Consider the following 19,145-nt stretch of genomic DNA (forward strand, 5'->3'; position numbering starts at 1 on the left):
GATGGTAGCTAATATGTTAAATATATTTCATAGAGAATCCATTACAAAAATTATTTTTCTTAAGCAGTTGTGTTTGATTTTGAATAATCATAATACAAAATGGAAGATTTGATCTGAAATTTAATTAATATGATATTTTCCCCAATGTAAAATTTAAACAAGAATTGGCAAAGACATTTTGTCAAGCCTAAAGGCCAATTTAATCCAACATAACAAAATAGGAGAACAAAGTATGAACAATAATTTATTTGGAAGCAGTTTTAAAATATCGAGTGTGAAATTTTCAAATTACTTTTGTTTCGAATGACTTAAAGTATTTTTGATGCGCCAAAGTTAATTGGATAACTATTCCTAACTAACTAAGAGAGACAGTCTGCCTGATGTCTTTTGACTCGCTAACCTGTCCTTTTATAAAAATGTTACTGCTTGCGAAACGGAGTAAAATTGATCATATTCACAACAATATAAAATACCAATATTTCTGAATATATTCTTAAACAATGTTGCATTCTGATATTCTTGGACTTATGCCAAACAAATCACGAAACAGTATCAATGAAAGCGTTGACATCTATTTCAAAGCAATCGACAGTTTAAGAAGCGTGACATTAGACATAAATCCTCCAGGCTGTTGGAGTTTTATGCTTAACAAATAAATGCAATTAGCGCAAAATGCTGCCAGCTAACACACACACAAACACACACACACACACACACACACACACACACACACACACACACACGCACACATAGACTCATATACACACTCACACATATTCAGGGGCAGTAGCACGAATGCTTGCACTGTCGTATTAAAATACGAATACAAATAAAATGTGTGGACGTGTGTGTCGTGTGTTTTGCTACGGGCGCCCATAAATATGCAATAAATTCTTTGCCGCCAACACTTCACAGCTGCTGTGCACACGCGCAAATTGCATAAAAATCACATTAACAATTTGCTACTACAAGTATTTTATTTTTATTGCTGCATGTTTTATTTTTATTTCATGCGCGTCTTTGTACATTTTAATGCCTTCCGATGCTATGCAAAGCAGTACAGTTACTCACACACACACACGCACACACGCACACACGTACACTCACAAAAGGCACACATTGAACACACATGTTGCCATGAGGAGGGGTGGGATGGGGCTGGCTGGATGTTGGTGTGAAAATGTGAGACAACTGCATGTTGGCATCGAAAGCGCAATAAAAACGCTTAATTTTTCACTTTTACGCAGACAAAAAGAAACACACTGTAGTTGTTGTTGCTGCTGCTGCTGCTGTTGTTCTTGTTGTGAGGTGTTTGGCAAAGTGCGAATGGTCGTGTGAATGGGAAGCTGTGCGTTTGTATGTGAATTCATGTGAGTGAGTCCTCTTCTGAGTATTTGCATGTGAACAGAAAGGCAACGGAGCCATTTAAAAAGTTATTTAATTTAATAATACGCACGAAAACATGTCGCAAGTAAAAGCACAGGCGAACACAAATATGAGTGGATTAAAACAAATGTGGAAAGGTGTGGGTATATTAAAGAAGATCTTTTTCATGTTTGACAATTTTAATTTTTAATATTGTTTAACTTTTTACTTTTTAAAAAACTTGTCCAACTATAGACACTCAACAGAATTAAAATTTGGCAAACACATTTGGAAATAATTTATTAAATAAATCAAGTTATAGTTAAATAAATATGCAAGAGTGCTAAATATTTATTTTCCTCAGATTATCTTAAAAATTCAAGTAACCAACCAGTCGTGTTATATTTAATTTTATTGAAAAGAAAAGAAAAATTTGTTGCAACACTATTCAACTGGTTTGTTCTTTGATTTAAATTTTTATTGCACTGCATTAAATTGTTTAAAAGTTCGATGACTTGCATATAGCCTCAGCAGCGCTTTTTTAAAGTAAATCTGATCCAACTGTCCAATTAAAAGAGATATTTTTGCATTTTAATTGCATTGCGATAAGATTAAACGCATAAATGAAACACAAATACACACTCACAAAGGAACAGAGACAGGCACGCAGGCAGGCAGGCAGGATATCGATGCATTGGCAACTCACATTGACATTTAAGCCACACGGAAAACGTAACCAAAACCCGTTTGTACAAACAAACAACCAAACAACAGTGAATGCCGTTTTATTTATTTTGTCTGGTATGGCTCTGTTTCTCTTTTTCCCAGATTTAAAAACAACGTGCGGCCGTTCAGGAATTCGTTGAGGGACGTCACAAAAAGTGAGCAAATCAAAAGCATCAAAAAGCATTGTCAAAGCAAGGAGGAGGAGGAGGAGGAGCGGGCAGCCTAAGTTTTTGCGACAAACCTGAAATACGCTTGGTTGGCATCTACATAGGTAGTCAGTATTGCTTTCCTGTACTTTGGACACACGTGCGCCGCGGCTGCGCCCGTGACAGTGCCCGTACCCGTGCCCCTACGTTTGTCAACAGCAACCACAATAACAACAGGAGCAGCTGCAATGAAGCTATCAAAACTGTCCAACCAGACGAACTCACAGGATCCGCAGGCAGTTAATTCGCGCATCTTCGTGGGCAATCTGAATACCTTTCAGTGCTCCAAAACGGATGTGGAGCGCATGTTCCAGATCTATGGCAGGCTGGCGGGTAAGCAAACTTTCTACGGAGCCTATGTATTCCGAGCTATTCCTTCTTCAATTTATCCCTCTTCTTATCCGCAGGTATTTCCATGCATAAGGGCTATGCCTTTGTGCAGTTCACCAACCCATTCGATGCCCGCAATGCCTGCCACGGTGAGGATGGCAAGACGGTTCTCAGCCAGACGCTAGGTGAGTCATGTTGGCATGTTGCCTGCCTTGTTTTGCATACTTTGTGGCGCAGACCTTAACCCTCAATTTATGTTTGTGGGTGCGAAGTCGGGCGTGTGTGTGTGTGTGTGTGTGTGCGTTACATGCCATTCCGGGTTAATGGCCGTGCACCGGAAGCGCTGCACTAAAATCGAACAAATGCGCGGAAAAACTGAAAATCGTTAGTAAGGTAGAATTAAGTTGTGTGTCTGTGTGGAGGACGAGTAGGTTTGTCTTAATGCAGCAGGGAACAGTGTACAAATGTAGTCGGGAAATATATAATATTGTTGTTTACTTATTTATTTAATTATTATGTTTAAAAGAAATCAAATGGAAACATTTTAATTTTTTTTAATTTCTAAAGGACTAAAGAATTTAAAAGCTTTCTTAATGGTTTATATTTTTAAATTTATACTTTTTTATGGAGGTTTTTATTCCACAGCACCTCAACGGATTTTCCTTAAACAGTTTGTTTTTTCTCAGTATTTGAGGAAATTGTGTTAGATGACTAACTAACTACAACAACATTTATGTAAAACAAAAATCACGGCGCTACCATCATCGCGAATGCATGATTGAAATTAGAAATAAAATACTTGTAGTCCTTAATTCTTTAAATGTGGTCTCTTGTAATAAAAGCAAAACTACTTTGAAGTTGTATATTGTTCATATTTTATGCTCAGAATTATCTGACTTCATTAATGCTTAGTAGAGAGATCACATTAAAAAATACCGCAGTGTGTGCATAAGAATTTTAGATAAATTTTTTCGCACTAGATACTTTTTTAACACGGCCCAACAAGAACCTACTACAATGATTAAACGGCAGAATTTAATAAAGTTTTGTAAATTAATATCTGCAATTAATACATAAACGAACTATATTTATTTTTTTAGCTTACGGACTAATAACTAGTTATATGGTTGATAGTTAAAACTTATAGGAGCTAAAAACATTACAAATGTTTATGAGGAAATGTTATTTCGTCTGTTAGCCTTAAGCCGGTAACTTGCTGGTGTGGCATAATCGATTGGTCCCGATTGATCGGGAAAACCAGCTAATCGATAGTTGACACATACTGGAATTATCGACAAACCAAATAAAGTAATGACATAACTATACAACAATCGTTCTTGATATTGAATTACTCATTGAATAAATATTCGGGATTTCACTTAACTTTTTTCCAAGCATGAAATTGTCAGCTTTTAATTTGTAATTGTTTGTCTAGATGGGTTCCAAATTAATTTCGCTAAAATAAATACAAATAGAAGCAAATCTAGTGGGTATGTACCGGATATGTATTATATTATTCAAATGATTCAAATAACAGTTAGTTAAGGAAGATAATTTACTTTCTTGATCTACAAATTGCATGATTTGGTTAGCATCATAAATCATAAGCCATTCGAAGTACATAATATTAAAACTAGTTGGCATTTCTAATCCGATTAGTATTAAACTATCACACTGTGCATCGCCTTGGAGGTAGCTATGGGGTTGTGTGGCATGTGTAGTGGCCATATCTTAGCGCTGCTTCAGTCGATGTCTATGTGGCGGCGTGTCTGGGTATTTTTATGCAGCGGAAGTCGTTGCTTCTAGGGGGATGGATGAGGTGGCAGCAGCGATGGCAGCCACAACTTAAATCGCGGCATAAATCTTTGTACTTTTAATGAAATTTCAATGTTACTCACCTGTCTGCCAGGCAACGAGTCAGCGAGTCCGTGGAGTCGACTGCCTGTCATGGCGACTGTTTGTCGATTTCATTTGAGCGTTTAATGAAATTTTACGCCGTCAGTTGCAGCTGCAGCAACAGACAATCACATAAGTTTTTATTACGAAATTACAGTAGGACCTCCTTATCGCAGATTTCCGATGCGCTAATAGTATGCCTAATGCTTTTGAACAGCATTTAACGATGAAGAACGATCAAATATTCGTAGGCAGAATTTGTATAAATAAAATAGTTCTTACGCAATTATCTGCAGTGTGTAGTATTATAATATATCTTAAATATGTTTTCTTAATTTTAGTTTCTTTTGATTACCTCGATATTTGTTAAAGAAGAATATATGTATATACTAAGTATAATACCACGAAGTATATAATAACGATGGCAGAATGTGATTAATTTGTTTGGTCAGAATTTGTTTAAAATAACTCCAATTAATATCGAATATCATAAATATGTTTTCTTAATTTGTGTTTGTTTTGTTTAGTTCGTTATTTGTTTACAGAAGAATAAAGAGATAGATTCTGCTGTACATTGCGATGCCTGCAAAGTCGAATCGTGTGTATAATTATGTTTTTAGTTTTTTTTTAGTAGTTAATATTTTATAAAGTGTAAATTTGCGAGAATTAAATAATTGGGGTCCTACTGTACAGACACACTCACACACATAAATAGTCTTGCATCTTGAGGCACGTAATATATATTTTTGCAGCAATTTGCGATGCGTGTGTGTCTGTCTGGCACTCCGTCCGTCTATCTGTCTGCTCGTGTGAAAAACAACTTAATGCACTTAGTGTTGTATGTCGGCGGAGCATCGCGTATACGCAATGTTGTCACAAAGCGCCCGAATGCAGGCAATGAAAAATTTACAGCGCACTTATAAAACCATTTTAGCCTCAAGCTATTTTTTTTTCTTCTTTTAGCTGCTTATGTAAATGTGAAATGCTAATTTTTCACTGATTAGAAGGAGGGAGCTGCAGGGTTATGAGGCAGGGGGCAGGGGCAGTGGCAGTGGAAGCTTCTTTTGAGTGGACATGGCGGTAATATTTCATTGGTACGCGCCATTGACTTTTAAGCGCAACGAAATGTTGCCCAACTGCTAAACCGATTTGGGCTTGGATGCTGCCTTAAAACTTGCGGAAATCCTTCTTACGCTTTTATCCTTAATCTTAATTATAGCCTGCCAGCCAGCCGGCCAGTCAGCCGAGCCGGGAATAAGTCAGACAGACAAAATAAAAAGAAAAAGCAGGCGGTTAAAAAAATAAAGGCGCAATGCTGGAGCGTTCTGCAATTTGTAGTCATAGCAACGTCCATGCGGAAAGTCGGGCGCTGTGGTTTGTCTTTTCCCCCCTCTTTTTTTGTGTGTACTTGTATGTGTCTGTGTGTGTGTGTGTGCGCGCGGCTTTTAGCTATCCCGCGGCCAGCGCGGCAGGCACCACTTCAAACTTTGTCATGAATTATGATGAACGAGTGCGCACCGCACGCTGTTGCTTTCCAGCATCGAACCACCCCACCGCTCCACCACCACACCCCCAAACAGCCGAACCACTCAAGACCACATAGCGGCATCAAAATATATTTATAAAAAAGTGAGCGGCCTGTTGTCGCACCCTTTTCATTGAAAAATGAAATGTATGAAACAGCCGCTGTCGCATCTGTTTTTTTATACTCTTTTCACTTCTCCAATATGCAAAAGCTGACACAATTTGTTATCGTTGTTGTTGCTTGTTCAGTGCAGTTTTATTAAGATTAATGATTGTTGCCTCTGGATGAAGTTAAATGAAATTACAAATGCAGCAAGACAAGTGCGCAGAAATTTTTTAATCACTTAGTTTCATGAAATACAAAAATCATTTGCATAATGAAAACCGTACAGAAATAATAAACCCAAATACAAGCCTATACAATGGACTCAAAGCTCTATTGTCTGCTTCTTTGTGTTTATTACTTGGTCGCCGGCACTTCAAAGATAATGTGTGCATTTTTTTGTTGTTCTTGTTGTTGTTGTAGTACGATACGAGTATTGTGTGTTTTTGGCATAAAACAGATGGCCTTTATGCTAAAGAAAAAACGAAGAACAAAAAAAATTATCAGTTGCTTGCAGGCGTATTCGTACAACATGGTTTTATTAGCTATCGTATATCTATCACCCCCACTCTCTTATGTATTTCTTATTTTTCTTTGTAGATGTTAATATGGTGGCCGAGCCAAAGGCACACCAAATCGGACGTAAACGTCAGAATGTTAGCAAAACTGGAAATGATTGGTAAGTATTCGTGATTGCGTTTCAGAGTTTATTTGAAAATGGTGAATGAATAGGTATTGTGGAGCAAGTCGAGAATACTTGTATAAGTATGTGGAATTTCATTATTTCAGAATTTCCTAAAAAAATGAAAAGTTTAAGCCACATATAGTAAAAATATATTAAGTTTTTGAAACGTTTGAACATTAATTTTTCTTATAACTATTACAGCGACATAATTTCATTTACATTTTTAATTAAATGTGCTAGAGAGGAATTATGTAAAATTAAACCATTTAGTAATATTTTGAAAGTGTAGTTGAAAAAAAAAACACCTATGCTTGATTCAAAATGTTCTTAGTTTTCAACAAATAATATCAAAAGAGCGTTTTACATGAGTATCTAATTCATCTATGACGAAAAGAAGAACTGATTTTCTCTTTTTGGAATTTATAATTTATATATTTATAATTACCTGAAGTCTTTAGAAGAGTTGGATGTTTCACTAAATAATCGAATAATCGCTTCCAACCAAAATGTTCAAACCAGGCATTTAGTATACATACTTATAATTACAATTAAAAGAAGACGAGGTAGTGTACCATTTTTTGATTAATTTATATCGTTATTTAATGTGTTGTTGAAATAATTTTTGTCGACAAATCTATAGCTATAGCTATGTGATCCTTTCGATCAATTTAATGAGCGCAATTGGTAGAAACGAGGCCCGTACATTCCGCATTGCCATGAGCTTGACTAATGGAGTAGCATATTAGATTCTTGAAATTGAAATTTGTTGCTGTCCGGATAGCAGGCTGTAGAAATTTGAAAGCCATTTCATGCTAGATAAGGCTCAAGCAATTTAATTAAATAATATGGAAATGGTGCATGGCTAACAAAAAACGGACCAGCACAAAACTTTTTCGACAATTTAACTCGGCCATGTGGTGCTCATTTGACTTTATTTACATATCATTTAACAGTTTTGTCCGGCTGCTTTAGTTTTTCGAGCCGTGCACTGAGGTTGGCCCCAATGCCAAATACGAGTAAATAAGCAAATACAACACAATTCATCAAGCGGGACTGTGTCCTTTGTTTCAATGCTGGCTGCGAATGGCATAAAATATTTGGCTGTCAACTCCTGACTATGCGAGTACAATCCAGACTTTGGCTTGAGTTCCGGTCTGGGTCAGTTGTGTGTTCGAGAGCTGCGTCAACACACTCGAAACTCGGGCGCAAAAAATTACACACAAAAGAGGAAGTGTGTGTATGTTGGTGTGTGTGTGTGTGTGTGTGTGTGTGACTGACAGTTGCAATGTATGCTATAATGTACGACGCGTCGTCTGTTCCCGTCGATCCCCCCATTCCCTGTTGTCCTTGCCGTTGACATGTGCACTGTTTGTCGTGGCGTGGCAGGACCGTAATGATGACTGAGCGGCGCATATACGAATACACACATACATACATACATACATACATATGTATGTATGTAGTACATGACGATATGTGGCACATTCACAATTTATTTGGGCGCGTCAACGCAGCCGACGACGACCACTTCGTGTGGAAACATTTAATTTAAGCTTAATGATGCCGAAACGTATGACGACAACCTTAAAGCGACTCCATTCCACTGAGCGACAAGGCATCGACTCGATTGTAATTGTAATTAAAACGCAAACATGTCACAGTTGCCAATTCCAAGCTTCCAGTTGCCATGTCCACCTGCCGGTAGCTGATTCGTGTGGTGTCATTAAACGGTCGGCCATATCAGTCCATTGACCGCACACAAACTGACCGTAAGAGCCACAATTGCCGCACCACACCCATTTCTGCCACCATAAACACACAACATGAAAACGGCCTCAATATTTGACCGCAAATGAGCAGCAGCCGTTGCCAGGGAGCGGGTGGCTGGCTTTTATATCAATCACTGACAACAAAAGGCCATACCAGACGTTTCTGAGAGGCGGATCTGGGTGGGCGGAACATAATTGGCAAATGACAATTCTAATGGCAAGTCAGCCGGTTGAAGGGATGGCGTACATGCCTAAACAAATATTGACAGCCAGCCGGCAACAGTTGGCTCGTTTTTTGTGCTCGTCAGTGCTTTAGAGTTTTGTCCAGCGTATAAAAAGTTTAAGGGATGGAAAAACTAAAAGGTTTCCTTACTAAGTTTGTTATTTTATCGATAAATAAATATGTAATCAACTTAAAACAAGAGGGGTATGCTAGAGTCTAGCGAGCTCATATACCCTGTACCTACGTTTGTGTAGAATAGTACTACATACGTATGTTTGTTTTATATTTTGTGAACCCCAAAAGAAAGAACAGATCGGATTGCTCCAACAAGCGGTTATTGACAAAGAATATATACAGTATATACTATATAGTATATATATTTAATATTTAAACTTACATAATAGCTTGCCTTACTTTATTATTCTTAACCTAAGCCTACATAGTATTACACACACATTTATGAAATTCGAATATCTACGTGAGCTATGTAAAAACACTTATAGCGGGAGTGTAGCCGGTGCATCGGGCACAAATAATGTGAGCTTGTCCTTGCTCAGACTGTGGAGAAACTAGATTCCATAGTTTGGTTATTACAGCTCTTATACTTCCTGAGCAGCGTGCGTTCATCATACGGATAGATTGTTGGGCATGCAGAAGGAGCGGGCTATATCAACTCGATCGATATTGATACAAAATGTAGTTTGTGGGTTTTGCTGAGAACCTGGTATACTCTTTCGATGCAGGGTATAACAATTATGAATTTGTTTTTCTTTTTCGATGGGATGTTAGCACAATCGAGCTGTCAAAGGAATTGTTAAAATTGGAGTATCACGATTACAGGTCAATATGTTCATATATAACTTTTTCTTTCAACTTTGTCTGCTTGCAGGGATTACTTTTACGACAGCTATTGCTCCTCGACACTGCTGCGCAGCAGCGTTAATGGCGTGCGTCCAAAGAAGCGCAAGCGCCTGATGACCAATGGCAGCAGCCTAGCCGCTGCAGTGCAGCAATCGCAGCAGCAGCTGGCACATGGTGCACATCACCATAGCGCTGCTGCCGTGGCCGCTGCTGCCGCGGCTGCAGCGCATCATCAGCAACAGCAGGCACAGGTGCAGGCGCAGCAGCAACAGCAGCAGCACCATCATCATCAGCAGCAAGTGGCCGCTGTTGCTATGGCAGCTATGGCCAATTTGCTGCCACAGCAACAATTGCTGCTGCATCAGCAGAATTTGCTATCGAATGCAGCCACAGCCGCGGCTGTGGCCACGACAGCTGCAGCCACAAATACGGCACCGAACGGCGCCCATCATGGCCTACACTGGTCGCAGCAATACAAACAGGAGCAGCAGCAACAACAACAGAAGCAGCAGCAGCAGCAACAGCAACAACAGTTCGTGGTTGCTGCCACAGGGTATCAGGCAACGACATCCCCCCAGAATGCAAAGTCAGCCATAATTGCTAATCAAACAGCGCTCAGCAATGGCGTCGGTCTGGAGCAGTTTGCCGCCTTCGGTCAGCAGTCGCATCACCAGCATCAGCATCAGCAACAACAGCAGCAGCAGCAGCAACAACAACAGCAACAGCTCGGCTGTCTGTTGCAGCCATTGACTTTGGCGTTGTCACCACAACAAGTGCATGGCCAGCAGGCGGCGACGCCCCTGCAATTGCACAACCAATTGATGCAACAGCAACAACAACAGCAGCAACCGCTCCAAACACAGCAGCAGCAACAACTACAACAACATGCGCAGGAGCAATTAAGTTCGCATCAGCACTGGGGACCTTTCAAAGTTTACAGTGAGTATTTGAAATCCATTTATTTCATTAGGCGTGAATCATTGGTATTGCTTTAAGCGAAAGAATTGGAAGACTACACAGAACTTAAGGCTGTTGTAGTATTATATTTTAGTTTTCCAACTAAAGCTCATATTATAGGTATATAATTAACTAAATTTCGCTTTGACATACAGTTTTTATCGTTTCCTTCATTATAAAATAGATGATAATTTAAATTAAATTAGATTTGATTTTCAAGTCGGTTGCACGCTTTTGGTTAGTTTATACTTTTAACTAACTGGGTGACTGGATTCTAGTGCACAAATTTTTATTTTGTGGTCAAAAGTTGATGCCTATCTTTAGTAATCGAGCACTTTTGTGTAGATGTACCGAACTTTTTTTTTAGAAAATATTCTTATAGTTTAGTATAAATTATAGTATGTAATTTAAGCCACTTGATAGGGGTAAAAGGTGTCTTACTGAAAATATAATTTCTATTCAAAATAAACTAAATTTTTAGTCGACCATTACAATAGGTCCGTTTTGACTTTTTTCCAACATAAGTAAGTTATGTGCTTGGGACTATTTGGCCTTAACTGAGGCAAGTTTTCTACTTATTTAACCTCTGAAAGGAATTATAAATTTGAAAGGTTTTGAGTATTTAATCTAGAAACATTTCGTAAGTTTTGGCCGCCTCATAATATCAGTAGGAGCGAAAAGAACCTGGCTTAGTTTGTCAAAAATGACGTCGATATTTCTCGACAGAGAGAAATGTGTCAACAAGCACATTGTGCAATAACAATACCAACAAGGATCGCAGCTCTGGTAGTCATTCTGAACATTGCGAACATTGCACTGCCGACTGTGGACAGTCAGCAGTCCGTGGCCCAGATGGAGGCTATGGTCGAGAAGACGCGTCTGCAACCAAACTATATTAATGGCGTTCTGAGTCTGAAGGGTAGTTTGCTCTCCGGCTTTGTTGGCAAGAACGCACCTGGTCTCTATGAAAATTCAAATCAGCAGCAGACAAGTAACAAGGAGTCCTTTGTTTGCAATAATGCCAACCCTTTGCAAGCCACATCCGAAGTTAGACAGCGTAGTGATTCGAGTGAAAGTATGGCGCCCGGTACAAACTTTAATCCACTACGGAAGGCCATGGCACGGCTTGCCAGTTTGAACTACGCCCAACAGCCGGAACTGATGTCGCAGGAAACACAGCAAGTAGATCCTCAGCAGACGCCATTCGAACAGAAACTCCAGCAGATGCAACAAGAAGTGGCGCCGCCATCGCAAGCTGTGCCACAGCAGCAACAGCAGTCCGAACCCGGTCTGTCCCGGCAGTATGGATCTCCACTGGCCATGCAAACGGATCGCCAGGCAAATCGTTATACACAAGAATTTCCGCCCCATTTCCTCTTCCAGCCGCCTTTTGTGCCATTAGGGTTGTTTTCGAAACAAGATTCTCAGCAGCAGCAGCAACATCAGCCGCGGAGTCAGGAGCAACCCACGCAGGAGCAGCTCCAGCTTCTGAAGCAGCTTAAAGATTATTTTGGGCAGACGCAGCTGCCACTATTTGCCACCAACCAGCAATTAGAACAGCAGCCTCAGTCGCAGCCTCAACCGCAGCCTCAACCACAGCCTCAGCAACAGCCCCAGCCCCAGCCCCAACTCCCTCAGGATGAAGGATCATTACCGCCGGCGGCCTTGGATGTGGTTCAGCTTGCACAAACTGAGTCACCAGACGATGATGACACCGACAATGGACAGTGTCCAGCAGGCTCCGAAGATGACGAAAGTTCAACAACGATTGCGCCTACAACCGCTCCAAAACTACCTTCAACATCAGCTCCCACTCGATCCTCTTCAACAACACGGAAAACTACAAAGAAGCCCAAAGAAAAGAGCACCACTTCGAGGACGACTGAAACCGATGATGAAGTCGTCACTCCCCGAGTCGATGTCGATAACAAAGCATCGACAACTGAAAAGCCAAGGACTAAGCCAACGAAATCGACTACTAAAAAGCTGCCCTGCTGCACTAAGCCAGCCAAGCGCGAGAGTTCCAAAGGCAAGGCCAATAATGATAAGCCCAATGTCATACACTTTTCGCTGTCCGTGGGCAAAGAACAATCAGTCCCACAGTCCCAGGCACAGCCTGAGCAAAAGGTGCATGGAAAGACCACATTTCGGCATAGTCGACATGCATCTCAGCCAGAATTGCGGGTGTGTGCGATTCGGACGCTACTGCGTTATCGCAATATCCTTGGCGACCTTAAGGATCGGCGTCAGCAGCGGTATCAGCGACGAAAGCGGCGACGAAGAGGAAAGAGAACGGAAAAGTCACCGGATACGGACCAGAAAAAGAGACACGCGTTCGATAGAAAGCAGCTGCTGCTTGCTGAGGCAAAAATTTGGCCCATCAAATTTTAAAATAAGGTTCGATTGTTTCCATGTTTGCTCCCAAGAATCAGCATTAAATATATTTTCTATATACATTTGTAATTGTATGCTACTTTATCTGATAAACTATGTGTATTGGAAATTGGAATTTGTCAAGGATTTGAAAAGCGGATCCAATTTTAAGTTTAAATATTGACTAGTACTAGTGTTTGTGGTTTTCGGTGTTATGTGATACTGGATTATAAGTATGAGTATCATTACAAACAGCTAAAGATTAAATAATACATTAAATAGTAATAAGCGGTAAGTAAGATAATAATTGATATGTTAATTGGTAGTTGAACTATTCACTTGTTTTATTTCTCATTTACAATTATGTGACCTAAGCAATAATATCTAAAAATTTCAATTAAGGATCAAACTGGACTTATCGCTTGCGTATATGTAGGATACATCTATCTATATCAGTCTCTTTCGCTTCCTCTTTCGTTGCAGGCAATCCGGACACATTAATTTGCGGCAATTGCCGAGAATGTTTCAACGAGCTGTCTGAGTTATTAGACCACAAGAAAAGTTATTGCAAGCTGAGGTTCACATGCAAGTGCCAGGATGTGGCCTTTGCAGCAAGTAAGTTGCCATATGCCCGCATATTATATTGCATGCTTGGAAAAGTGGGAGTACGTGTACGGGTTAAGAGAATGGGAAGACTATTCAGCTTGTCTGTCGGCAATTAATTTATGATTGTTAAACACTTTTTGCAAATGCCAAGTGACTTGTTTATTCAGGGCCAACATGTTTGCCAGTCAGCAACATCTGCCGGCCGTGTGTGTCCGTTTCTCCAACGTTTCTCTCTTCCTAACGTCCGCTTGTCTGTTCTACAGAAACGCCTGCGGTTAATGCAACGGGGGCACCATTGGCTGTTGGAAATGCATTTAAAATTGAGTTATTTATGCCCAGCTCCACTCCTTCTCCTCCAGCCAGCTTGGCAAATTCCAACTTAAATAACTAATTAATTCTCGCACAGAAACGCCAACGAGCAGCGCTAAATTGCTTTGTGCCGTTTGCAAGGATGCATTCACCAATCCCTGGGATTTGATGGTCCACGCACAGGCCGCACACATGGTTAACATTTACGAACTGGGCGTTGAGGCGACAGCGACTGCCTCTAACGGCAACAGCAGCATAACAAACAGCAACAACAACACAAGCAACAATGGAAACGATGCCTCCAATTGTGTGTTGCCCTCTGCCGCGACCACTTCCGTTTCTCCCGTTGCTGCTCCTGCTGCTGTTGCTTGTGATGAGTCTACAGCCGTTGCAGCCGCAACAACAAAGCAAATGCAGGCGTCAGCTACACTTAACAAGGAGCCCAATAACAATAACAAAATTAGCAACAATAACAACAACAGTCACATGTCACCCACAAATGTGCCCGCCATTGCAGCGAAGAGTGAAACGACTGGCGTCGATGTCACTTCTGCAGTTGCCGCTGCTGCTGCTGCTGCCTCAGCCTCAGCCTCAGCCTCTGCCGGCGCTGCCATCGCCGTCGCCGACTGCCATGTCAGCGATGGAGAGGCGCACTGCATGGACATCAAATTTGGAATTTGTGCCAGTCCCAAAGAGGTTGGTACTACACATATAGTGTGAAAGTTATAGATTTCATTTTCATTTTTAATATACTAATTAGCAAATTATATTTGTTATATATATTAGAAAATTAAATAACACTCCTAATTACTAACATGATTTCAACTAAAATAACATACAAGTAGTTTTCTTTCAAGGCTTACAATATGTATTCCTTGAACCAAACGATTTTGGTTTATTATTATTTATTTAATTTCTTAAACCTTGGATAGTTGTTCTTTATTCACATTTATTTATGTTCATTTTTCGAAATTAATTTGAAATTAAATTATAATTCAATTGCTTGGGCTTTAATACTATAAAAAAATCAAAACAAAATCAAAAACTTAAATATTATAAATTAGTATAACGTTATCATATATTTTTTTTCTAAGTTTCAAAGTAGTCTTCATTGTAATCGTGACCCCGGCTAATTTTAATCAGATTTCAGTACGATTTCCTTATTTAATTTTATGCATAAACTTTAAACGTAAACGGAATTCAATTTCGTGAACATTATTTGTTATTTTGTTAATATTTATTAATGCTGTTCTCTGTCAAATCGACGACCAAAATTGTTAAAATTCCTGCATACGTAAGGCCTAGTTAGCTGCAAGTCTGCATTCTTCAACAGCTAAGTGTCAACCAGAGTGTTAGCGAAAAAAAAAATGAAAGTGATCGTCGGCGATTCGACAACGAACAACCATCTAGGGTTAATAAAGTTCATTTCCGTTATAGGAATGCGGGGAGGGCTGTCGTAGCTCCATACGTATATATGGGGTTGACTGTGTGCAACTCAAATACTTGTATTTAAGTTTGATTTTGTTAAATAATTATCAAGTTGTTTATAATTTCTTATTGCTATAAAATTCAAATTTCTACTCTACGTATGAGGCGTAATGAATTTTTATCTTTATTCATTTAAAGAAATATTAAATACATATTTCATATTCAAATAATTATTTTGTATTCGTATTTTTTTTTTTGAATTTTTAATTTTTATAATACCACATGCTAGTGGTTTCCAAGCTATATATTTTACAACTTTAGTCCGATATTAATCTAATGAATTGATTTTTCGATTTTGTTAATAGTCTACAATACACTGACATGTATTGTTAAACAAGGTCATAGAAAATACAAAACGTCTAAAGGCTTATTCAATTTATTTTTAAGGATCAGCAGCGCGATGATTTGTCGCTGGATGAACGCCTGTCCACCTCTTCGCAAGCACACCAGTCGGACTCGGAAATGAAGCTGCTGAGCGGGTCCATATCTTCGCGTGGTAGTTCGCCTTGCTTGGACGCCGACGAGCCACCAGCTACCCGTGCGTGTATTGTGCGCACCCTGAGCATTGTAAGTTTAATGGATTTTCGAGTTTTCAATTCAAGCAAACATCTATCTGTTTCGGTTTTAGGAGGCCGCCGGAACTGCAGCCTCGCCCGCAGCACAGGCCTTGAGTTTGATGACAAGTGGATTGGGTCTGGCACTTGCCAATGGTGCCGTACAAGCTATAACCCCACAGTAAATGCCACTACCTATGCTTTTGAACGTTATAAATTAGACGTGGAATCAAAGAAAAAATATTTTTTGCAACCAGAAGGGCGTGCAGTATTCAAAATATTGCTCTTGGCATCGTAGTATATCAAGACGAAATAGAAGTGCAATTCGTTCAGTATTTTTATACTAGAGTAATGCTAATCATTTGGCAAAATACATTGTAAAACAAGAAGAAATGAGCGCGAAGTGCTGGCAAACATATCATTTTAAAATAGTGCTAGTCATTAGTTATTAAAATATCGACGAAAATATCAAAATTATTAAGCTTCTGAGTGATTAAGTGAGTATCGTTATGTGCATTTCGAGTTGAAACAAAAGGTAAATAGTATATATATATGAAAGTTTTTTGGTTTCAAACTGCATATGTGAACGTATAGGTAAAAGGAAACACAACTCAAATTGTCGGTGTATACATAACGATAATATTCGAGGAAAATGTTGAAAAGTGCATTGTGTAAGGCAAATGAGCTTTGTATATAGTTAAATGTATTCTTAAAATACTACCCCACAATTAACCTATTTATGTCTTTAACCTACTGGCCACTCAAAAATAATCAATCAATTCGTATTTTATATAATTTATCATTAATCGCATCTATTAAGCAAGTTAACGTCGTAGTTAGTACCGTTCAGTAAGAAAACGTATTTATAGAGGGCATGTAGAAAGTAACAGGTGTTTCAAAAACAAAAGTTAAGCGTAAATGTATGTTTTTGTGCATTTGTGGGTGAGCGTTGCCTGTGTACGTAAGTAACAGATGCTTAAATGAAATATATTATTACTATTATTATATACAAAACATGCAATTATAAATATATCAAAATGTAGCTTGTATGTAAATAGTTTAGATAAACATATTCGTACAAAATTGTAAACTATAACAAAAAATTCAATTCAATGTCCTCCAGTTAAAAAAACCATATAGAGCTGCAAAGAGTACTAAAAAATAATAAAAAAAATTACCAAAAATTACCAGCTTATTAGTTTACTTTTGTAACTTACAAATTAAGTTCTGGGTGTCTAAATTTGAAGGGCAGAGACTATACCACGTTGCAACAACACATAGGGGGTGCATTAGAAATTCTATTTTCCAACTCATTAAAATAAATGATGATCAGCAGGAAACACACGCAGAGCGCAGCTGAAGCTAAGTTCACATACAGACGCTGTGTGTTTTACGAAAAGCAACAACAACTGTGTAAGCTTGAGTAAAAACTTGACATTTTATAATGGAAGAATCCAACAAAAGGTAAGTTGCCCGCCACTGTGGTTAAATACATGCGAAAAGTGATGTAGACAATCATTTTGTAATAAAATTGTTAGTCTGTCTGTGTGATTATTGTTCTTCACAGGCGCCTTACTTATTTATCCGATCGGCATCAAATTTAATATTAATTTAATATTCTTGTACATACGATGCATAAAAAAGTGTAACTAAAATATCCATGTTTAGGGGTCAAATGTTTCTACAGTATAAATTAAATGATAAATTTGAAATAATTTCCAAACAACAATTATAAAAATTTCATTAAAGTGTCAGATTTGTTTGGAATCAACAGTCTTAAATACCCAGTCTTAAATACCAAATGGAAATCTTTAAGAATTTAAATTTAAAAAGCTTGGCTGACTCAAGATAATTGCACCTAAAACCGGAAAGCTGAAGTTCCCTAGTAGCACACGCAGAATATTTGTTAGTTATAAATATTAATTTCTTGACTATCCTACATACTTAGTATAAAAGGTAAAACAATGTGGATGTTTTTGAAATTGAGGCCGTAAGATGAATAATAAAAAAACAAGGCACTTTTTGTTCTTCAGATCGAAAAACTGAAGCTTTTGGTTGGCTTTTCTAAGAAATGAATTTTAATTTCAGAAAATAATCAATTTTTAAAACGAAACAGAAATAATAAGCAATAAGTATAAGAATTTATCTAAGTTGTATTTATTACGGATTAAAATTAATTAAATGAGCTGTGCTAGCTGTGAGTGGGAAACTATTATCAATTCAGGAAGCATCTAACTCCGCATCATTTTTGAAATCTCATCTCGAATGGCATTAAAATCTTGCTATCCACTGTACATCCTTACTCTTGTGAAATATCTCATAATATTAATATGAACTAAAATAATGTTAAGTTATTGCAAATATGCAACCAAATTGGATTTCTCATTTAACTTAATTCTGACAAGATTACAAAGTTGGTGTTTTATTTTTGAGAAATAAAATTGGCGAAAATAAATTAAAAATAATTATTCCCCATTCCCAACCACTGTGCTGCGGCTGTTCGTGAAGTGGCGTCGGTGCAACCTATGCTCTGAACTTGTGTGCAGGTAAAACAGCCGTCGCCCAAAAAATTTAGACACAAATGCAGTTAACTTTATTAAAATGCGCAACAAAAATGGTTGGTCTGCCTGTGGTCCTGCAAGCCTGCAAGCCTGAAAGCCTGCCTGCCCAACTGCCCCGCTGTTGCCTCATTGTTGTAACCACAAATGCCGAGTTGTTGTTTTGTGTCCTTGCCGTTAGCTTTTGCGGCTGTGGCCATAGTCGCTGTTATTGTTGGCTACGCCACGTTTAACGTGTCGACATTGTCTGCACCGTGAGCCATTTTGTTTGGAGGTCGAGCTTAGCGCAGACTTTATACACGGCAGAAACTTTGGCGGTGATTTGAAATGCATGGGCAATTGCAGCCAAGTGTGTGTGTATGTGTGAGAGGGAGATGAGGGTCGAGTGCAGCGATATCAATGGGTATGCGCATAGAGTTGAGGTGGTTTTCAATTTGCTCGCATTTAATTTGAGATGGGGCTTGTCGCTTTAAAGCGAAAGTCCCCTGGCTAATTAGAATGGCCTCACCCAGGTGACGCGCAGGTGGCATTAGCCTGCTGACAATTATTCTCGGTCGCTGGGGACCTTGACTAGACACAAGCTCACATAGTACGCTAATATAACAAATGGAA

The 19,145-nt window shown here is 38.8% G+C and overlaps 2 protein-coding genes across 2 annotated transcripts in view; both read left to right on the forward strand.

Annotated features, from left to right (window-relative positions):
- The window catches only part of LOC115628258 (probable serine/threonine-protein kinase yakA), a 46,319-nt gene extending 29,856 nt beyond the window's left edge, over positions 1-16,463 (forward strand). Inside the window, exons 2-11 of the mRNA XM_030524276.1 lie at positions 2,194-2,630; positions 2,705-2,812; positions 6,751-6,829; positions 9,717-10,627; positions 13,502-13,633; positions 14,031-14,278; positions 14,342-14,456; positions 14,517-14,629; positions 15,809-15,988; positions 16,050-16,463. Of these exons, the coding sequence (XP_030380136.1) occupies positions 2,486-2,630; positions 2,705-2,812; positions 6,751-6,829; positions 9,717-10,627; positions 13,502-13,633; positions 14,031-14,278; positions 14,342-14,456; positions 14,517-14,629; positions 15,809-15,988; positions 16,050-16,160 (2,142 nt within the window). The 5' untranslated portion in view covers positions 2,194-2,485 and the 3' untranslated portion in view covers positions 16,161-16,463. The remainder of the gene's footprint in view (positions 1-2,193; positions 2,631-2,704; positions 2,813-6,750; positions 6,830-9,716; positions 10,628-13,501; positions 13,634-14,030; positions 14,279-14,341; positions 14,457-14,516; positions 14,630-15,808; positions 15,989-16,049) is intronic.
- On the forward strand, positions 11,349-13,108 carry LOC115628259 (mediator of RNA polymerase II transcription subunit 15). The gene has a single exon (XM_030524278.1). The coding sequence runs from the start codon at positions 11,378-11,380 to the stop codon at positions 13,034-13,036; it is 1,659 nt and encodes a 552-aa protein (XP_030380138.1). The 5' UTR covers positions 11,349-11,377; the 3' UTR covers positions 13,037-13,108.
- Positions 16,464-19,145: the final 2,682 nt, after the last annotated feature.

The sequence above is a fragment of the Scaptodrosophila lebanonensis genome, unplaced genomic scaffold, assembly GCF_003285725.1.
Source record: "Scaptodrosophila lebanonensis strain 11010-0011.00,11010-0021.00 unplaced genomic scaffold, SlebRS2 tig00000113-arrow-arrow-pilon, whole genome shotgun sequence".
Taxonomy (NCBI): Eukaryota; Metazoa; Arthropoda; class Insecta; order Diptera; family Drosophilidae; genus Scaptodrosophila; species Scaptodrosophila lebanonensis.